Below are 18,907 nucleotides of genomic sequence, written 5' to 3'. Positions count from 1 at the left end.
GAAGCTGGATATGGAACTCCCATTTGACACAGTAGCGCAAGTATTGGTGAGGAGAAGTTTATAGAGTCTTAAAAATTTCGTCGATATACCTAAATTTGATAATTTATAAATTAGTGAATTCCGGTTGATAGTATCAAATGCTGCCCTAAAATCAATGAAAAAGACATAAAGTTTTTGTTTGTTATCGATGAAACGTTTTGCTTTATTGGAGAGTGCGAAGATTTGATTCTCAGTTGAGAGACCAGAGCGAAAACCAGCTTGGAAAGTGCTTAGCAATTTGTCTTCTTCTACCCACCTCATAAGCCTGCAGTATAGAATTTGGGTAAATATTTTTCTCAAACAACGAAGAATCGAAATGCCCCTATAGTTTGCTGGTGAGCTTGGATCTCCTTTTTTTAAAAACTGGACAAATTTGTGACATTAAAAATGACTGAGGTATTGCTTCTTTTTCAAGAATCTTATTAAAACAATCAAGAAGATTTAGGAAAGACGGGGAAGTGTTTTTATAAAATTAAGCTGGAATTCCATCTAGCCCGGCTGCCTTGTTGTTTTTCATTATTTTAAGGGTTGCTTGCAATTCATTTATTGTAATAGGGTCGTCTAGGTCTGAAATAGTGATTGAGGGTAAAGCATATTGAAATAGTTGTGAGTTTGTTGACGCGTTAAGAAGTTCCTTGAAATGGTTTGCTAGTAACTCTAGATTTATTGTATTTGCTGAAACATTTTTAACGCCTTTACATTTTGATAAACTTACTGTTAAACCAGCCATAAAAGTTATTTGTTTATTTTTGCATACGCGCTTATACGTTTTATTTGCATATATGTAGGTAGAGCGATTTAAAGAAATTAGACTTTGTTTTCCTAAAAATTGTAAGCATTGCAAAGGATGGCATGACTGAACTTAACTTCTATTATTTCGCAAGCCGACTGCTCACAGGACAGGTGGAATCGGCTAAGGTGATTGTTGATAAATGACAATCAAAATGATCGAATTTGATCTACATAAGGTGATAGTCAAATTGATACCTAAAAAGCTTTCACAAAAAAATGTGATAGTCGTTTTCAAACAAATTTGTTTATTCCGAATAGAGCTACCAGACGCTTACACAAACGACTGGAAAATTTTCTTAGTTCACTTTGTTTATTTTAAAAAACACATTCCTGTCACCGACAAAGCTTACGACATTCGAAAAAAGCAAGAAAAGTAAGAATTTTATTTAAAATCAGCCAATTTGAAACTTTTATTTATATATTTTATAAGAATCAATTTAAAATTTCACCAAGGCAACAACGAATTTTCACAATTTGAATCTGAAATTGTTCAATCGAATTGAATTGAGTTGAATCATCTTACGCAGACGGAATGAAAATGATAGTCAATTTGACTATCAAAAAATTGATAATCAACAATCACCTTAGCCGATTCCACCCCTGAATAGCTTGCGGTTTGTACCTCAAAATCCTCTGACCAAAAATAAAAGTTAATTCACCTCTGCTATCTCTTTAAGAAATTCCATTTACAACCATTAAACCGAAATCCTCCACCAACTCCATTAAACGCTTGCCATACCAGTCAAACGCCAAAGATATACCAGTTGTCAAGAACTCTTTATTTATGTAAGGAGGGAGCGACAAAAGTTTTATTTTGTTAATATTTCTTTTAAACTTTTATATTTACTTTTCTTTATATACAATAAGGTAACTAGAGTAATAAAATCATTTCTTAGTATTAAACCTCTAACTCAGCATTGGAATGATCAAGTAAAGCCAAATCGCTGACAATCCCTCTTTTAATATTTCTTTCGTTTTTAAGCCTATTCTGTAGTAATTCATCATCGGTCATTATGATATTGTGAACAGCTTTCGTGTGACGACTTAACCTAGAATATAAACAAAATTAAAAATATGTACTACCAAAGAGTAATTGAGTATGTAACGGTTTAAGAAGAATTCGATACTCAAATATAATTTGGACAAATTCTTGAGAATACAAAATTACACAAATACAATACTCACCCTAATCTCGTTTTAAATCCCATCTCACAATGGTCACATACAAACGGCATTCCAATGTGCTCAAACATATGCAGCCGTAATCTAGGTTTACTATTAAATTCACACGAACATATCTCACACACGTGCTTGGTTCCTAGATGTTTTTGCATATGATAGGTTAGTCTTACCTTTATTCTATAACGTTTGTCACAGAGATGACATTGATACGGCAGTTCACCAGTATGTATTCTCATATGAACTTTCAAGTCAACATTTCGAAGAAATTTCTTTTCACACTCGGGACACTCAATGGTTCGTTCAGTGTGGAGTTTCTTATGTGCTCGGAGTTGGAAGCTATTTTTAAATGTTTTCGGACACTCAGGACACTGATAGTTGCGACCATTTGAATGTGCACTCAATATGTGATAATCGAGCTTTTGTTTATTCATGAATTTTTTTCCGCATTTCTCGCATTTTGCCGCACGTTCTTTGTTGCCATGTCGATAATCTTCGTGCATTAGTAATGACTTCGGATTGGCGAACTTTTTTGCTAGGTTTTTTTTTGTTTGTAATTATTAAATGAATATAATTAAATAAAAAAAACAACTTACGACAAAATGAACAAAGGTATTTCTTTTGAGTGGGATTTTCATGACGATATCTATGCGTCTGCCAGGAACTTAAGCTTGATGTTTTGAAGTCACAAAGTTTGCACTTTCGGTGTTGGGAATCATCGTCTTCTCTGTGCTCGAAGAATTCATGTTTATTTCGGCTCAACATGTTTTTGAATTGTTTTTCACATGAATCACACTTATAAAGGCGATTAGCTTTAAAAAATTAAAAAGATTATAAGTGCTAGGCCCATTTTTTTTTATTTTATTCAAACAAGTAATCTGGTAGTAAGTAATGTAGGTAGTGAACCAACTTCCGTCACTAAAAATCGACAAGAAGTTTTAGATTTGACTCTTGTCTCGTTAAATCTCTCAAATAAAATATTGATTTGGAGATTATCAAAGGAGAACTCGTTCTCCGATCATAGATACATCCAATTCACACTTATTGAAGGGACCCTAAAACCGATCCAATTCCGGAATTATAGAAAAACAGATTAGCCACAAATATAGGGCGACTCTAAAAAATCTGATTTAACCAGAACTTTCTGATCCGCCCTTGTGCGCTCTTGAACTCGATCAAAAGGTCGATAAGCTTACAGCAGCCCTCAATAAAGCCATGTGGGAACTGCCTGCCCCCTCACTACAGTGCGGGGAAAGAAGAAACCATATTGGTGGGCTGCTGAACTAGAAACACTCTGGAAAGATTGTAGAAGGCTTTTCAATCGAGCAAAAAAGACTAGACATCCCCAAGATTGAGACTCCTATAAAGAATCCCTAAAAAAGTATAAACTAGAATGGAGAATAGGCAAAAGATCCTCATGGAGAACCTTCTGTAACTTAATAGAACAGTCCTCGGAGGCATCAAGGATAAGGAAGATTCTCTCGACAAATCTAACCATGCCTAGTTGTCTTAAAAACTCAGATGGTACATGGACTAACTCTTGCGAAGAAACGCTAAACCTCCTACTAGACACCCACTTCCCGGATAGTTCCAAATCCGTTAATACAACAAACTGTCCTGGGTCGGGTATTAACTTAACTTTTCCTCAAGGTCTGGTTACAAAAGAAAAATTGACATGGGCTATAAATAGTTTCAAACCTTATAAAACTCTAGGTCCAGATCAAATCGTACCACCTGAGCTCAACTTACCATTGATATAACTTGCCCATCATTGAGATGATCTTCAAAAGTTGTATAAATCTGGTCTATGTACCTGAGCGATGGAGAGATGTAAAGGTAGTTTTCATTTCCAAGGCGGGCAAATGCTCGCATGTCAACCCTAAAGACCTAAGACCTATTATCCTATCATATTTTATTCTCAAAACTCTGGAACGATTGATCGATATCCATATACGTACTCGTAACAACATTGAGAAGAGACTATCAATGTCTCAGCATGCTTACTGCAAAGGGAAATCGGTAGAAACAGCCTTGCACACTCTGGTAAGAACTATCGAATACTCCCTAGAGCAAAAGGAATATACTATTGTGGCCTTCCTGGTTATTGAGGGCGCTTTCAACAACGTTGACACTTCCGCTATCACTTCTGCTATGAAGACCCTAAACGTCGAATACTCAATCTGTGAGTTGATTAATCTAATGCTAAAAAGAAGGATCATCAACTCTAAGTTGGGGGTTTTTTGCACGAAAAGGTCTGTCAGTAGAGGCACTCCGCAAGGTGGTGTTCTGTCCCCTCTCCTGTGGAACATAGTGGTAAATGAACTACTAATATCCCTTGAGAAGGAAGGCTTTAGAGAGGTTGCATACGTCGATGATGTTGCTATCGCCGTCACAGGGGAGCATCCTAATACACTGAGAGACTTCCTTCACACGGAAATACAAGATCCCAGTAATTGTACCTCCTTCAATAAAAGGTGTACCACTAATTTTTACCAATGAAGCCAAATATCTTGGTCTGATATTAGACAAAATTTTAAGTTGGAAATCTAATATACAGGAAAGAGTTAAAAAAGCTACAGCAGCTATTTTCCTTTGCAAGAAAGCCATAGGAAGCAAATAGGGTTTTCAAACTCGCATAACCTACTGGTTATACACATCGGTCATCCGACCAATACTTATGTACGGTTTTGCAGTATGGTGGTGTCATTCCGCCTCCCTAATCATTGTAGCGTCTTATTTTAGCGATCAAAGAGGTTCTCTCCTGGCTAAGAGAAAACGTGATATCAACTTCTGATATCCGCATCTCCTCTGACAGTCAGGCTGCTATTAAATCTCTTGACGGTGTCTCAACCAAATCTCAAACGGTCCTCGATTGTCGATCGTCACTTATGGAGATGGCGCAGCAATTTAGCCACAGAGACATCACGGGAAATTGTAAAGCCTATAAACTCGCTAAAAATGGAACCGTCATGCCTATTTCACCTGAAAAGGAGGAGATAGGTATACCGATAGCTGCATGTAAACCTCTGCTAACAGAAACAGCTTTCGCGATAGCAAACTCTAGGTGGCACAATTTGCCAACGTGCGCAGCCACAAAACTCATATGGCCTTCACTGGACTTAAAGCGCTCTAAAGACTTGTTATCTCAAAGCAGACTTCATATTAACTCCCTAATAGATGTCCTTACGAGACACTGTCTTATAGGCAGACACGCAATACGACTTGGTGTAGCCTCAAATGACTTCTGTAGGAGCTGTATGGAGGCAGAAGAAGAGGAAACAATCTCTCCCCTCCTCTGCACTTGCCCTGCTCTTTCATTTAGAAACAAACTTCATCTTGGGGTTTATTCTTTTGATAATCCCAGTGAACTAGCTAAAAAGGATATCAAATATCTTTTTCGCTTTATAAAAAGTTCAAAATGGTTCGACTAGTAAGAAGTAATTCTCTAGATTCATGTGGTATAACAATGGGCCTTTCTTTTGGCCTAAGTGTGTGGATTCTAATCCGCAGCCACGTTAACCTAACCTAACCATATGTACCTTAGAGGGTCATCTTATGTGATAGACTTAAAAAAACTGACTTTTTTTATAAATTGCTTTCTTAACATGTCTACGGTAGTAAAGTGATTTTTAAAACTCAAAGTCGTTTTAAAGATACAGCAGTTAGAAGAAATGGCCAGGTGAGCTTACTAATAATCCATCCAGATTTGATTGAAGATATGAAAAAGGAAGTTTGGGCAACGTTTTATTACAAATGTGTTTCAGATAAAAACCCTACAAATCAATTTGGTCAAAAAGTCGAAGTAAATAACATCAGGCAGAAGCTAGAACGCAGTTCGACCAATTTCACTACGATAAACCATATCGAATACCAGAAGTACAAGTAGCCATCAAAACTGTTTTCGAAGATTTATCGAAAGACGAATTATTAATTCATTGTTTAGTAACAAAGAGACAAATCAATAACGAATCTTTGAATGCTTTTATTTAGACTTTTTCTCCTAAGCATCTTCATTTCTACCCCAAAACATTTACAATTTCTTGCATAAGTTATTAACTTTTATGAAGGGTTATAAGGTGTTTTAAAAGTATGGTCGGTTACGTTTTTTTTTATTTTTTTTTTTATAATAAGCACACACTCAAAGGGATATATTACCCTTATTATGTAGACACAGTGTGAGCACTAGGAAAGGGAGAGAGGGGTTGAAAGGAGATGTCGGTGCACATTGGTTTTGAATTCCTGAATATTGCAATAGCTGGGAAAGACAGAGTGTGGCAAGGCATTCCACATTCACATAGTACGGCTAAAGAACGAATCTCCGTACTTGACAGTACGACTGAAGTTGGGCTCGAGGGTATATTGATGAGCATTCCTAGAAGCGCGAGTATTACGGTTGAACTGTTTAAGGGGAGGAATGCAGCTGGCTATTTCTCTAGAGCTTAAACCATTAAAATAACGGTAAAAGAGGGTGAGACAAGAAACATTTCGACGATGTTCAAGTGACGTAAATGATCTTATGATGGTAATATCACCAATCAGTCTAAATGCTCTACGTTGAATACTGTCCAAGAGGCTTAAGTAAGTTGCATGAGCACCAGCCCAGATATGGGAGTTATACTCAAGCTTTGGACGTGTATAAGTCTTGTAAATAACAGCCAGATCAGAGGGGGAGAAAAACTTCTTGCATCGCCTTAGAAAACCCAAACATCTTGCGGCATTTTTGGCGACATCGCGTATGTGATCATTCCACAAAAGGTGGTTGGTGATACACATACCAAGAATATCCAGATGTTCAGTTTCCTCGATGCAAGTGCCATTTATGGATAATGGCAGGGGGGGTATATCTCGCTTTAACGATACAAGACAGCATTGCGTTTTCGAAGCATTAAATTCCACGCGGTTTCTTATTCCCCATTGTACAATGCTGTTTAGGTCGGAATTTAATGAGCTTATCATATTTTGTCGTTGCAGTTCCACATCCGAAGAAGAGGGGTGTGAATCTGAAAACGAATATGAAAAGTTAAGAGTACTATCGTCAGCGAAACAATGTATTGAATTAGATGTTGCAGACAGCAGATCATTAATAAAAATGAGAAAGAGTGTTGGAGATAAAACAGAGCCCTGAGGCACACCAGCATTTATTTTGTGGTTTTCAGACTTGAATCCATCCAATACAACTTGTATTGAACGATTCGAAAGGTAATCACTAATCCAATGAAGGAGGGATTCATGCAAACCGAAAGCACGCATTTTCGATAAGAGAGCCTGATGCCAAACCCTATCAAATGCTTTTGAAATATCTAGTGCAATAATCTTACTTTCTCCAAAACTATGTAAAGATTTGTTCCACTGTTCGGTGAGATGAACCATGAGATCACCAGTGGACCTATTGCTACGAAAGCCATACTGTCGGTCATTAAGAAGCTTCCGTTCTTCAAGATATTTGTTGAGCTGATAATTAATCAGCGTTTCCATGACCTTGGAAAGAAGGGACGTAAGTGCAATCGGTCGATAATTAGACGGTGAGGAAGATTCGCCTTTTATGGGAATAGGCTGGACAAATGCGGTTTTCCATCCGCTCGGAACGAGACCTGAGGAGTAGGACAGATGAAAAAGCTTACGCAGTGGTTTTGCCAGCGATGAAGAACATATCTTCAGAACAATAGAGGGGATTTGCCCCATAGAATCATTAACTCGCTCAAGTACAGGCGGAGTCATAACACTCACTGGCAGAGTTGAATTGGCGGCGAACTGCCTAGCAAAGAGATTATAATGAGGTGGAGAGGAAGAGAGAGGAAAAGGAAGAAGGAAGGAATCGGGAGACATTGGTATCGGAGTAGGGTGCCCTTTGCATTGAGGTAGGACACCCTCTACTGACATTGGATGTTATCTCATAACGAGGTTGGGTGCTAGTTGTCGTTAGGTAAATGGGAAAGGTATAGGTAGGATCGGGTCGGTCGAAGAAGGTAAATCTTAAATTGGGAACTAGGATAGGGATTGGGTGGAGGAAGGAATGTCCATTACGGTAGCTTCGGCATGCTTGCAGTGCACAGCTGAGCTCGTCGGATGTTGGGGGGGTCTTGCTACCGTAACCGGGACTCACCTCTTTATAAAAACATAAATCATGCCGAATATTTTTAATTAATTGTGCACTACCACCACTTCATTCACTTTTCTCGGCGGCCGCTGATGACGTCACGGCCTGGCCTTTACCCACCCTTCCTGGAATCCACTCGGCCTGGTTTTCGGATTCCCCAAAAGCGGACCCAGGAAAGTTCCCTGCCGTGGAACTACATTCCCGCCAAACCTAAAATTAAGTCACCCATACCGCACCCCCCTGGAAATAACTTCCTATTCCATTTTTACATTGATTGATAGCATCGTATTTACAAAAAATCTTAACTTTTTATTAACTTAATTTCCTAATTACGTCAATAAAATGTACAACAAAGATTAAAGCAATAAAGACCAAAACACTTAGGGAAATTTCTTCGTTCCAAACAACAACAAAAAAACAACCATGGGAGCTTTGATCGCCGGAGCCACGCGGCGAATCTTTGCTTCTCCAGCGTCCCTTATATGAAGCGTTTCCTATTCGTTTTTTTGTTACCCTAATCGGACCCTTATTCCCTACCTACAAAGAGCTCGTTGCGGGTGGATAAAAAAGGGGGGATGCAAAATATTCCGTCGCGAGGGACGTAAGAGGAACCCCTCTTCGCACTGGCGACGTCGGCGACTTCTTCCCTGAACGAAATAAACAAAAAAACCAAAATCGCTGAAATTTCCCTATCACAAAACTTAGAAATACAAAAAAAAACTAACGCAAATTTCCATAAATTTAAAAAAAAAATATTTAAATAAATGAATGTAACTAGGAAAAAAAAACAAAAAGGTAAGGAAAAAAATGAATAAATAAATAAATATATGTATATAAAAATTAAATAATAGTAATTAAATGAAATTTAATAAAATTATATATATGTAGGAAGAAATGAAATAATAATTTAAAACAAAACAAAAAAGGGATTTAGGGCAATAAATCCTCGTATTGATGACTACGTAGCAAAGTCACGGATGTACGTCTGTATGGAGCGGCGTCCTGTGCGCTGCCCACCTCGCCTCGAGGTCCAGACCGGATCCTCTGGCTCTTAAGAACTCTTTTTTATTTGGTTGTTCGTTTATTTTAACTTCTCTTCTTTTTAAATTTCTTTTTTTTTTAAACTTCTTTTTTTTCTCACTGCGCGGATGGACGTTCCACGAAAAAAGTAAAATAAAAGAGCGTTACTTGAGAGCCCGGGTACTTCACAGGCCTTTTTTTCCGGATAGGGAACTCCTCAAATCGTTTTGCCGGGTATGTCCCGCGGTCGTAAGCTGACTTCGATCTTCCACCTTTTTGTATACAAAAAACACTTAACACTTATTTGCTTCAAATAGCAAGCAAACTCACCCGCGCAGTTTACACTTCACTTTCAATAAATACAAATTTGAATAAAATTTCCTTTTTTTTTGTTATTTTAATTATTGCATTGCAACACGACTTCTTTAATTTATTTTTCTTTAAACTGCCATACGTAATTACTCGGCTGTCTTTGCTCTGTGATGCCTCCGGACTGATTGCCACCCACTAGTTCTATTTCAGTTAGTTGCAGTCACCTGAGGCACTACTGTACGGACCGAGTGTACATCACCTCATCCTATACCTAATCCATCACCTCATCCGATACATATATTCAATTCCATCTTATGTAAATTAATTACCGTCAGTTGTTTCAACGGCTTCTGCCTTTTTTATATACATCGGATTCTTCTTACCGACGTCGGTTGTGTCTTCCGATAGAGCCAGTTACTCCCTCTATCAGTTAGCTTTAGTTAAACTAGTTTGGGTTTGGGCCCTCGCTAACGTTTCAACCAGCTATGACAGACGTCACATAGTCTTTGTTTATTTTATTTTGAGTTTTGTTCTGTGCGCAAGTGCCTCCGGGTGATTATTTTAATTTAAATTAACAAAAAAGGATAAAAACAAGCACGAGTGCGGAACAAACAAAAACAAAAAAAGGAATCTACAGAAGGAAACACAATACACATGACTCTAACCTGGAAGTGGCAGAAATTTTTTTTCACAGGTATGGATCTTGAACACTGGGACGAGCTAACGATGGACGAAACGACGGCATAACCCTACACAAAAACAACGTATCAAATGAAGGACGAGGAATGGAATATTTGGTTTATAACTAGTTTTTCTAACCACATTTTTCTATTTGAGGAGCAGCCACAACAAGATTTGCTTTCTCTAAAGAGCTAACAAATGGAGTGTCATTCACAACGAGCGTAGGAACTGAGGAAGAGGAAGAATTCCTCATGTTTTTTACAAATGGCCAAAAATTTTTACTGCCTTTGGGACATTGCAGTATTTTTTGACGTAATTGTTGGCCATGTAAAAATTTGGTTCGTCGAATATGGGCGTTGCAGGCCTTCCTGGCTTGGTTGAACTTATTCCGTGATACTTATGTTAAGAAATGTAATAGAAACCGAATCTCACAATCTGAGCGGTGAGTAAGGGATGGCAGAATAGACTTTAGAGCTCAACAATCTGCTTTGAAAGAGTTTCATGAGGAAGAGGAAGGAATACTCTATCGACAAGGCTTAGTCGATTGAGGATATGTTGAAATTTTCATAGTTTAAACGGACTTGGAACGCGTTTATCTCAAAATTGGGTTTTTCAAGTTTTCTTAAATCATATCTAAAAAACGGCTTTACCGAATGACTTGAAAATTGTAGGGTACACTCAACACATGTTCCTGAATAGAATGAACTATTTTCAATCAAATTTTTAAATGTATGCCAAAAAAAACCCTACAAAACAGACCGTCATGATCCCCTTAAATAATAATTGTTCGTTGGCCTACACGTAGATTTCATTAGATTTCTAGATCAATACAATTGTTTACTTAATTAGTTTAGCAAAATTGTTTTTAAATATGATTTATTTATAATAGACTAACATTTTCCAAGTAACTTCAATTCCTTTTTTAAACTTCCCGTTTAAAAACTTTTGCTTTCATTAAGTCAATTCTTATGGAATAAAAATAAAATAAAGTACAAAAGAAATTCAAAGTACTTATAAATTGAGCGGGAAGTACATAAGGAATTAAAAAGGATTTAAAAATGTTACTTTGCTCAATTGACGACTTTTAAGCATACAAAAAAATTACCTTTAGATTGTTTTTTTCCTTCAATAGTCCCTTCCTTATTGTCACTCTGATATTGGATATCTTCAGCATCTTCTAAAAATCCTTCATGGGCGTCTAGAAAAAAAAATATACATCTTTATATTTATATTCCCAATTTGTGCTGTAAGTTAGGTTATCTACAAGAGTTTTCGCTTCTACTGCAACAATTATCAGCCTCGTCTGTGAGTTCATATTTTTGAGATTCGATACTTTCTTCAGGAACTTCTGCTTCGTTTATTGATTCCACATAGCAATGTTCACCTTCGTCGATTAGTTCAACATCAATTTCTTCTTTAGGTGATAGAGTAAGGAATTGGTAATGCTCATTTTCTTCCTTGATATCAGTATCATCTATGTTTTCGATATATTCTTCAGCATATTCTTTATCAATATCATATTCAATCTGAAAGTTCATGATGTTATCAAAAGCTGCACGAATAATCACAATTCAGGATCGTTCTTATTTACCAACCTCCTTAAGTTCTTGAATTATATTTTCTTCTTGTGAAGCGCTCTCTTTCACTGACTGTTGTTCTCCAGTTCCAATGCTATTGCGAAGTATTTGGTCTGTTTCGAAGGCCGTTTTAATAAAATCGTATGCTGCTTGCAAAGCTCTGCCACAGGGAATGCATATGCTCGTTGGGAAATCATCGTTTAAGTTCGCTTTGAGATTAGTACAGTAATTGAAAACATCTAGAACTGTGGTATCGTTGAGAGGAGTATCTAGGGAGATGTACTGACGAGCAATTTCATTAAGACATGCCCGACAAATAATAGTTGAATCCATAGTTACAATAACAATAATTCCAAAATAATTTAATATTATTTGTTGATTTAGTTAAGAATTGTTTTGAAAATGTCAATGTCACACGTCAAAATAGGAGGTGACACTTGTATGCTGTGAAGTTAAAAGAAGAAAAAGAAGCACTGCATATTTTTAAACCTAAAACACAAGGCAATGCGATGCGAAGGTGTGCGGTTGAGTTAAGCATTATTCACATGAGCACGACCAACGAATGAACGAATATTCGTCGATTTTGACATTTCTTTCACATGAGAGTCTTTAATTCGTCGCGAATAAAGTTTGACTTTGACCACCGAAACCAAAACAAGAATGATTTTTTAGGTTAAGTACAAGCGATTATTTTATTCGTTGGGAGTGTGGATATTGTAGAACGCGAATAAAGTTTGACAGTTCGTATCAACTTCAATTGTTTTCTTAAATTTATTAATATATGAAAGTAAAAGTATGCATCATAAATCAAATAGAAACTATATTGCTATCGTTTTTTTAAGAATTTGTGTGGGAATATGTCTTCAAACTTATATAAACTCACATTTTGTAATATATTCGTCGTTCGTTGGTCGCGCTCATGTGAATGCTGCTTTAGTTCTTCAGTGTGATTCTGAATTCGCATCCAGAAGTATATTATTTTTCTTTTTCTGTTTTTGTTAAGACCACATTTGCACTACCAATGGAAAACATCTTCCAATTTTAGAACTCCTGATTGGGCAGCTCCTGATTCACTATTACGCCACTGGTACTGCGTCTTTGTATACATTTATAGTTTGTTTTTTTGTTTTGTTTATTATTCAAAACTAAAATATCCATTCAAACATTTTTCCGGATTCCCCAAAGAAAAGCCCCAAGTTGAATAAAGCATATTTTAGCAAAAATGAATTACAACTCATTGCTTCATTTTGATACCAAATATATCTCTTACGAAAGATATTTAACTGAACTTTAAACTGATATCTTTGTTTATAAAACCCATAATGCTGTCATCGGAAGACTATACGGAAGTGGCACCTAGCGGTTACGGCAACATTAATTTATGCAGTTTTATTACTTAAGGGGCGACTTTCCATTACCGCAGCACGAATTTCCTTCTGATTTTTTTTGTACAGTTAGGTAGGAGTCTCAATAGAACATGTTTTAAATATTAGGGCGAGGAAACAACTTTAAGTCATAAAAAAAAATATTTTCTTTTTCGGACTTAACCCTACTTTTTTTGTATTGCATTTTTTGAGCCTAAAACAAGTTTTTTTTAATTGATAGCACGGCGTACTAACAGCTAGGTATGTAAGGGGGGCATGCTGCCCCCCTGCAACCCCCCTGCTTGGGGTCACTATAGGATTTGGGGTGGGTGCGAGTTTGGGTATATGCAAAGTACTTTTCCATTTGAGCACTAAAATAAAAGAACTTACCAAGAAAAAAAAACAAGTATGGCAACACTGAACAAAAAACAGGGAAGAAATGTCAAAATCAACCATTTTTGAGTGTTTTGTATGGAAAAAAGTGAACTTTAAAAATTAATTAAAAATAGAAATAAATTTTTCCTCGCTCTAAAATTGCTATAGTTATTGTTTATTTGCACATATCTATCGAATAAAAAAAACCGCGAGTCGAAATTCGTGCTGTGGTAATGGAAAGTTGAGCCTTACTTAACCTTTGTATCTAAAATCTCCAACGTCACCATGGCGACTACGGCAAAAGCTCCATGATAATGAATACAGTATTGGACTGTAGTATGGCATTTTTCTTTTTAACATAAGAGCAGAGAACTGAGCTGTCTAAAAGAGATGTGTGTATGTTTTTTAGCTCATACATACCAAAACTCTCGTGTTGTGTTTCTTTTTTCAATCACAGCTAGATTTGCTGTGTGTTCTGACTTCACGTTTGTTTAGTGTGCTATAAAAGTAGCAGGTGGACAATTTTCAAACTTTTGTCAGTTCATTGTTTCAGTGTTTTTCAAAAATAAATCAAAGGGCTATGATTTAACTCTGCTCAAAGCGTACTCGACCTGCTTTGCTTAGTGCTCTGTTGTGAGCTTAAAATGAAAAACTCCTAGAACTGACGTTAACATTTGTATTAAACCTACTTTAACTGAAACCAGCTTTTTTCGACTCGAAAAACCTAAGCCGTGTCAAGACAAAAAGAACGCACCCAAAACTTGTTGACTACAATTAATGATAGTTGAAATCAAATGTCATTCTTTAAATATTTGTTTGGTTCTTGTCGTATTTTAACACCTTTACCTTTTCGTTCTTCGGTGACCTATTTTATGGATTTTGATTTCCTTAAACAAAAATAATATTGCTGACTCGACACACAAAAGACATAACACGACCTCAATAAGAATTTTACAAAACTTACTTACAAATTTGGACGTGACTCGAGTAAATAAAGGTGTTAATTAGGGTCAATAATTTAGTTTTTATTCATAAAATTTTAAATTTCACTTTGGTCTAAGTTAGAAGATTGACCAAAGAATTGCTGATTTCTAAGAGCCAAAGTCAAAGTGGTGAGTAGTTACTGGAGGAGATTGCAAATTTCTTTTATTTATTACATCCAAATTCAATTTCATAGCTGAAAATGTCCAAGGAACGAATAACAAATCCTTCAAAGAAGTCCCTAGTTGTGGCGTATCTATTGTGGTTAATTGGCGGTTTCATTGGTCTTCATCATTTGTACTTGCATCGTGATCGACACGCCTTTATTTGGTGGTGTACACTTGGTGGCTACTTTGGCATCGGATGGATTTCGGAAATATTCCTCATACCAGAGTATGTAAGGGATGCCAATGAGGACCCTGAGTTTGTGAAGAAATTTATTGCAAAGTTGCAAAGCAATAAAAAACCACCCTACTCTTCCCGCCGATTTGTAGGAGAAGTATTGTTAGGCTATTTGTTTGGGCAACTGGTTCAAATGGCAATTCCAGAAAAAATATTCGGTGGCATTGACTGGACATTTTTACATTGGGCCATACCAATACTGATTGCAGTTGGTGTTTGGACTGTTGGCAATATCGGTCGCGAGGAAGGAGTCCTTTGGCAGAGTTTGGTTGCAGCGATATTGGTATATCCCATCAGATATCTGATTTATGATGAAACATACACTTTGCTTATTACCTCGGTGGCAACAGCTTTTGTGTTTGATACATTCTCCAAGCAATGGCAACGTACTCCACCAAAGCGACGAGGCAAGCTTGAAAGGACATTTAAACTTTCAACTGCTATTTTGTTGTATTTTGCTCTTTGGGGAAGCTTCCTCTACTTTAATGGCACTATTAAAGATGAGGAAGGCGGTGAGATACCTGTACACGAAGCCATCCAAAATTTCCTGGCGTCTGCATGGTGGACTGATCTTACACAAGCCCTATACGATTCCTATCAGTACGCCCAACATCATGGTTGGTACGAGACCTGGAAAGAAATTTTCGAAAGTATGGACGTCGACGGAGAGAGAAATTCTTATAAAATACTCGGAGTGAGTGCCACCGCTTCGCAAGCTGAAATCACAGCTGCATATCGAAAACTCTCCAAGGAACACCATCCAGATAAGGTGAAAGATGAAAAGGATAAAAAAGCAGCAAATGCACGGTTCATTGAAATTCAACAAGCTTACAGTGTTCTTAGCAAGATCAAATCGAGTCGCAGAAGAAAAAATAAACAATTCAATGAAGACATTATCTTATAAAGATAACATTTTTTTTAACAGCTGAAAGCTTGAAAAGACTTAATAAAATACATCACATTAATTTTCCCATCATCAACAATGTACTGTAAAATCTAGTGATAAGAAGGTCAAAGTAAAAAACCGTCCAAATAATCGAATTATTTATATTTTTTTACATTCATATTTTAAACAAAAAAACTAGGTTGTATGACAAAAAATAAAATAGAGTAAATTCTCGAAGGTATGCTAAATCGTAAGCATACACAATAATTTTCTAATAAATAACAAACAAATATTAAAAATAAAATTCTGTTTTTATTTTTTAGTTTCATTAAAAAATTATAAACCAAAATCTTTCAGATTTTCATGTTAGATTGTGCTGAAGGTAAGTTAAAACTACAGAACACAGCCATGACTTTAGCTCAGTAACCGTTTGTCCAATCCCTATAAGCCTTAGCTTAATTTAAACCAGTTTTGTGTTTATTTGATTATGCCCTCTAAACACTCTTTAATAAATGTTCCTTTGAAGTTTTTAATAAAACTACTATTTTACAAAAAAAGGAAAATTTAAACTATCTGTAATTTGCACTTTGAATTTTAGAACCGATTATTTATAAGTCATGCTCAAAATCAAGTTCAGAAAACTTCTAGGAATATGGCAGATAAGATTGATACTAACCCATCAAAGCCATTCGCATTCAAATTTAACATAGAAATGCAGCGATTTTATGCTTTGGAAGAAGGAGAAAGTATAAACTATATAATTGTTAAAAGAAAGTTCTTAAAAATATTATTAAATAAATGCTAACACGGATATACCTATATGTTTGGATATATGTATGTATAGACCTATCTAATTCGAAGAAACATACAAATTTAAAACACCTCTAACAACATTTTTTACTCATATTTTCTTCCCGTGTTGTTTATCTTCTCCTAAACGAATACCAGCAGACCATGACGTAGTGCAAAATTATACCCAAATCTCGCCATAAGATTTGTATTCCTTTTCATATTTCAATTGTCACTCGTAGCAACAACACCAAAGTTTCCGTTTTGTTAAACAATTCGATTTTTGTAAACATTAATATTCCATTTAAAGAATTTTAAAATAAGAGTAAAACAATGGACATTAAGAGTATTCCTATCTGTAGAGTTTGTATGCAAACGTCTCCAGAATACGTTGATTTCGATATGCCACTTCAAAACGAAAATGAAGAAGACACCAGTATTACATATTTGGATTTTTTCTTTGAGTGCACACGCATCGAGGTGGAACCTCAAGAAGGAGAATCACAGTGTTTTTGTTTACCATGTGGCGATGAACTTCGTTCGTTTTATAAATTCATTAAAATTGCAGAAATGTCGGATCGTATTTTGAAATCATCAAAACAAAACTCGTCGTTAAGTGGGAAAAGTTTCAATACAAATAATTCAGATTCATACAAAGTATGTACTATAATGTTTATGAAACTTTTAAAAATAATGTGTTATTTTTAGAAATACTGTTCATAATACTAAAATTTCCAAAATAGATTAATAAATTGGAACACAAGAAGAACGAGTCGTGTTTGCATGTGGAAGATTTTAAATGTACTAAAAACAACACCGAAGAGATAATAAAATGCAGTAATGAAGAAACAATACATTATCTGTTAAAGGAAACAAACGAACAGGAAAAGAATACAAAACATCGATTAATTAAGTTAAAGGTGGAACCTTTTAAGAAAACTGAATTTAAAGCTAACGATAGCTTGAATAATAATTTGTGTACAGGTTTGGGCAAAAACCTTAGTGAAAATGAATCAAACTTACTTAAAAATGGTCATTTCACTGAAGTCATCGAAACGAAATTGAAAAGAAAAAAATCAAAAATAGGTAATTCAAGGATATTATTTTTGCATGTGATATCCAAAGCAATAAGTCTAGATATTTCAACCGTTCGAGTACATCAGTCTATAGCCGTGAGGATATGTGCCAAGTACTATTTTTTCCCGCCCTACCCTATCAAAAAACTCGAGGCATCTATAAGGCTTTAGTGTTTTTGATAAAAAGCAAACAATCGCATTTATGAGTATTAGAAAATTACAAGAAAATATTTTTTTTTTGTTTTTTGTAGGTCCAGCTGAATGTATTTTTTGTCATGAGATTTTAAGAAATCAAAAACTTCTCGATCGACATCTTATTGACGAGCATCAAAGACGGACAAAGCCATGTGAGATATGCGGTAAAATGGTCATACGCATGCGAGACCATCTTTTGATTCATGAACGTGAAAAACATTGCATCCAAAGACCCAAGATAGAATGTAAAATTTGTTTTCGAATGATATCAAAACAAACAATAAGTCGACACATTCGCCAAGTCCATCATCGAGAAATAAGAAAACACAAATGTTCGGAATGCTGTAAGTAAGCGAACTTTGTAGAATTCGTAGTTCTCTTTCTTAAGTCAAATATTGTTTTACATTGGTTGGTTACCTGGAGTGAAACTATAGTCTCATTTTTTAAAAATTGTTTTACTGTACAGTTAAAATGATTTTTGATTTATGAACCAATAAAGTTCACATAATAAATACGCAGTAACCAACCTCGAAAAACTCCAAGACATTTTATACTTATTTTTGGCCTTAAATTGAAACACAATTGACTTAACTATATAATCTAATAGCTCTCAGTATTATGTTTTGGGATCGTCATACAAAACGTGTTGAGTTCCCATTTTAGTTTTAACTTATTATTTCTAGTAACTTCATTGATTTCTTTTTTTTTACAGCCCAGACTTTTGCTGATGCGCACAAACTTAAGGTTCATATCCTTAAAGGTCACAATTCTAGGATGAATATAAAGTGTTTATTATGTGCCAGAAAATTTGAAAATGCAATTTCTCTAAATAACCATTTAAGGGTACATCCTTGCTTGGTTCGTGTTTCTAAAAATTTGTAAGCTTGATAGCAAACTCTGACATGCACCAAAAAAGTTATTTAAATTATTTTGTTTAAATTAATTTCTAAGTAAAAAAAGTAAATTTATGATAAGAGACGAAATAAAAATGTAGATGACCGAGAATTTAAAAGTAACTAAAATTGAATGTTGATTTTTACTTTTATTGCATATTTGTAAAATTGTGACGGGACTTAAAATTATACAGATTATAAATATCATATTTAATCAAAATTCAACAATTTTACTTTAGTTTAATATTG

General features: G+C 35.6%; 3 protein-coding genes across 3 annotated transcripts; 2 read left to right on the top strand and 1 right to left on the bottom strand.

The window, feature by feature from the left end:
• Positions 1–1,590: 1,590 nt before the first annotated feature.
• LOC129946176 (zinc finger protein 2-like) lies at positions 1,591–12,122 on the bottom strand. Its single transcript, XM_056056261.1, has 6 exons — positions 11,716–12,122; positions 11,385–11,646; positions 11,226–11,318; positions 2,607–2,822; positions 2,017–2,545; positions 1,591–1,880 (listed from the first exon to the last, which is right to left on the bottom strand). Exons 1-6 carry the CDS (start codon positions 12,028–12,030, stop codon positions 1,730–1,732), a joined length of 1,566 nt encoding a protein of 521 aa, XP_055912236.1. The 5' UTR covers positions 12,031–12,122; the 3' UTR covers positions 1,591–1,729.
• A 2,122-nt stretch (positions 12,123–14,244) lies between these two features.
• Positions 14,245–16,003, top strand: LOC129945391 (dnaJ homolog subfamily C member 22). Its single transcript, XM_056055122.1, has 2 exons — positions 14,245–14,548; positions 14,614–16,003. Exon 2 carries the CDS (start codon positions 14,620–14,622, stop codon positions 15,721–15,723), a length of 1,104 nt encoding a protein of 367 aa, XP_055911097.1. The 5' UTR covers positions 14,245–14,548; positions 14,614–14,619; the 3' UTR covers positions 15,724–16,003.
• Positions 16,004–16,694: 691 nt separating this feature from the next.
• Positions 16,695–18,907, top strand: LOC129947153 (zinc finger protein 570-like). Its single transcript, XM_056057600.1, has 4 exons — positions 16,695–17,151; positions 17,238–17,580; positions 17,822–18,109; positions 18,478–18,907. The coding sequence occupies exons 1-4, from the start codon at positions 16,828–16,830 to the stop codon at positions 18,645–18,647; spliced, it is 1,125 nt and encodes a 374-aa protein (XP_055913575.1). The 5' UTR covers positions 16,695–16,827; the 3' UTR covers positions 18,648–18,907.

The sequence above is a fragment of the Eupeodes corollae genome, chromosome 2 (genome assembly GCF_945859685.1).
Source record: "Eupeodes corollae chromosome 2, idEupCoro1.1, whole genome shotgun sequence".
NCBI classification, from domain to species: domain Eukaryota; kingdom Metazoa; phylum Arthropoda; class Insecta; order Diptera; family Syrphidae; genus Eupeodes; species Eupeodes corollae.
This window is presented reverse-complemented; position numbering and strand designations above follow the sequence as displayed.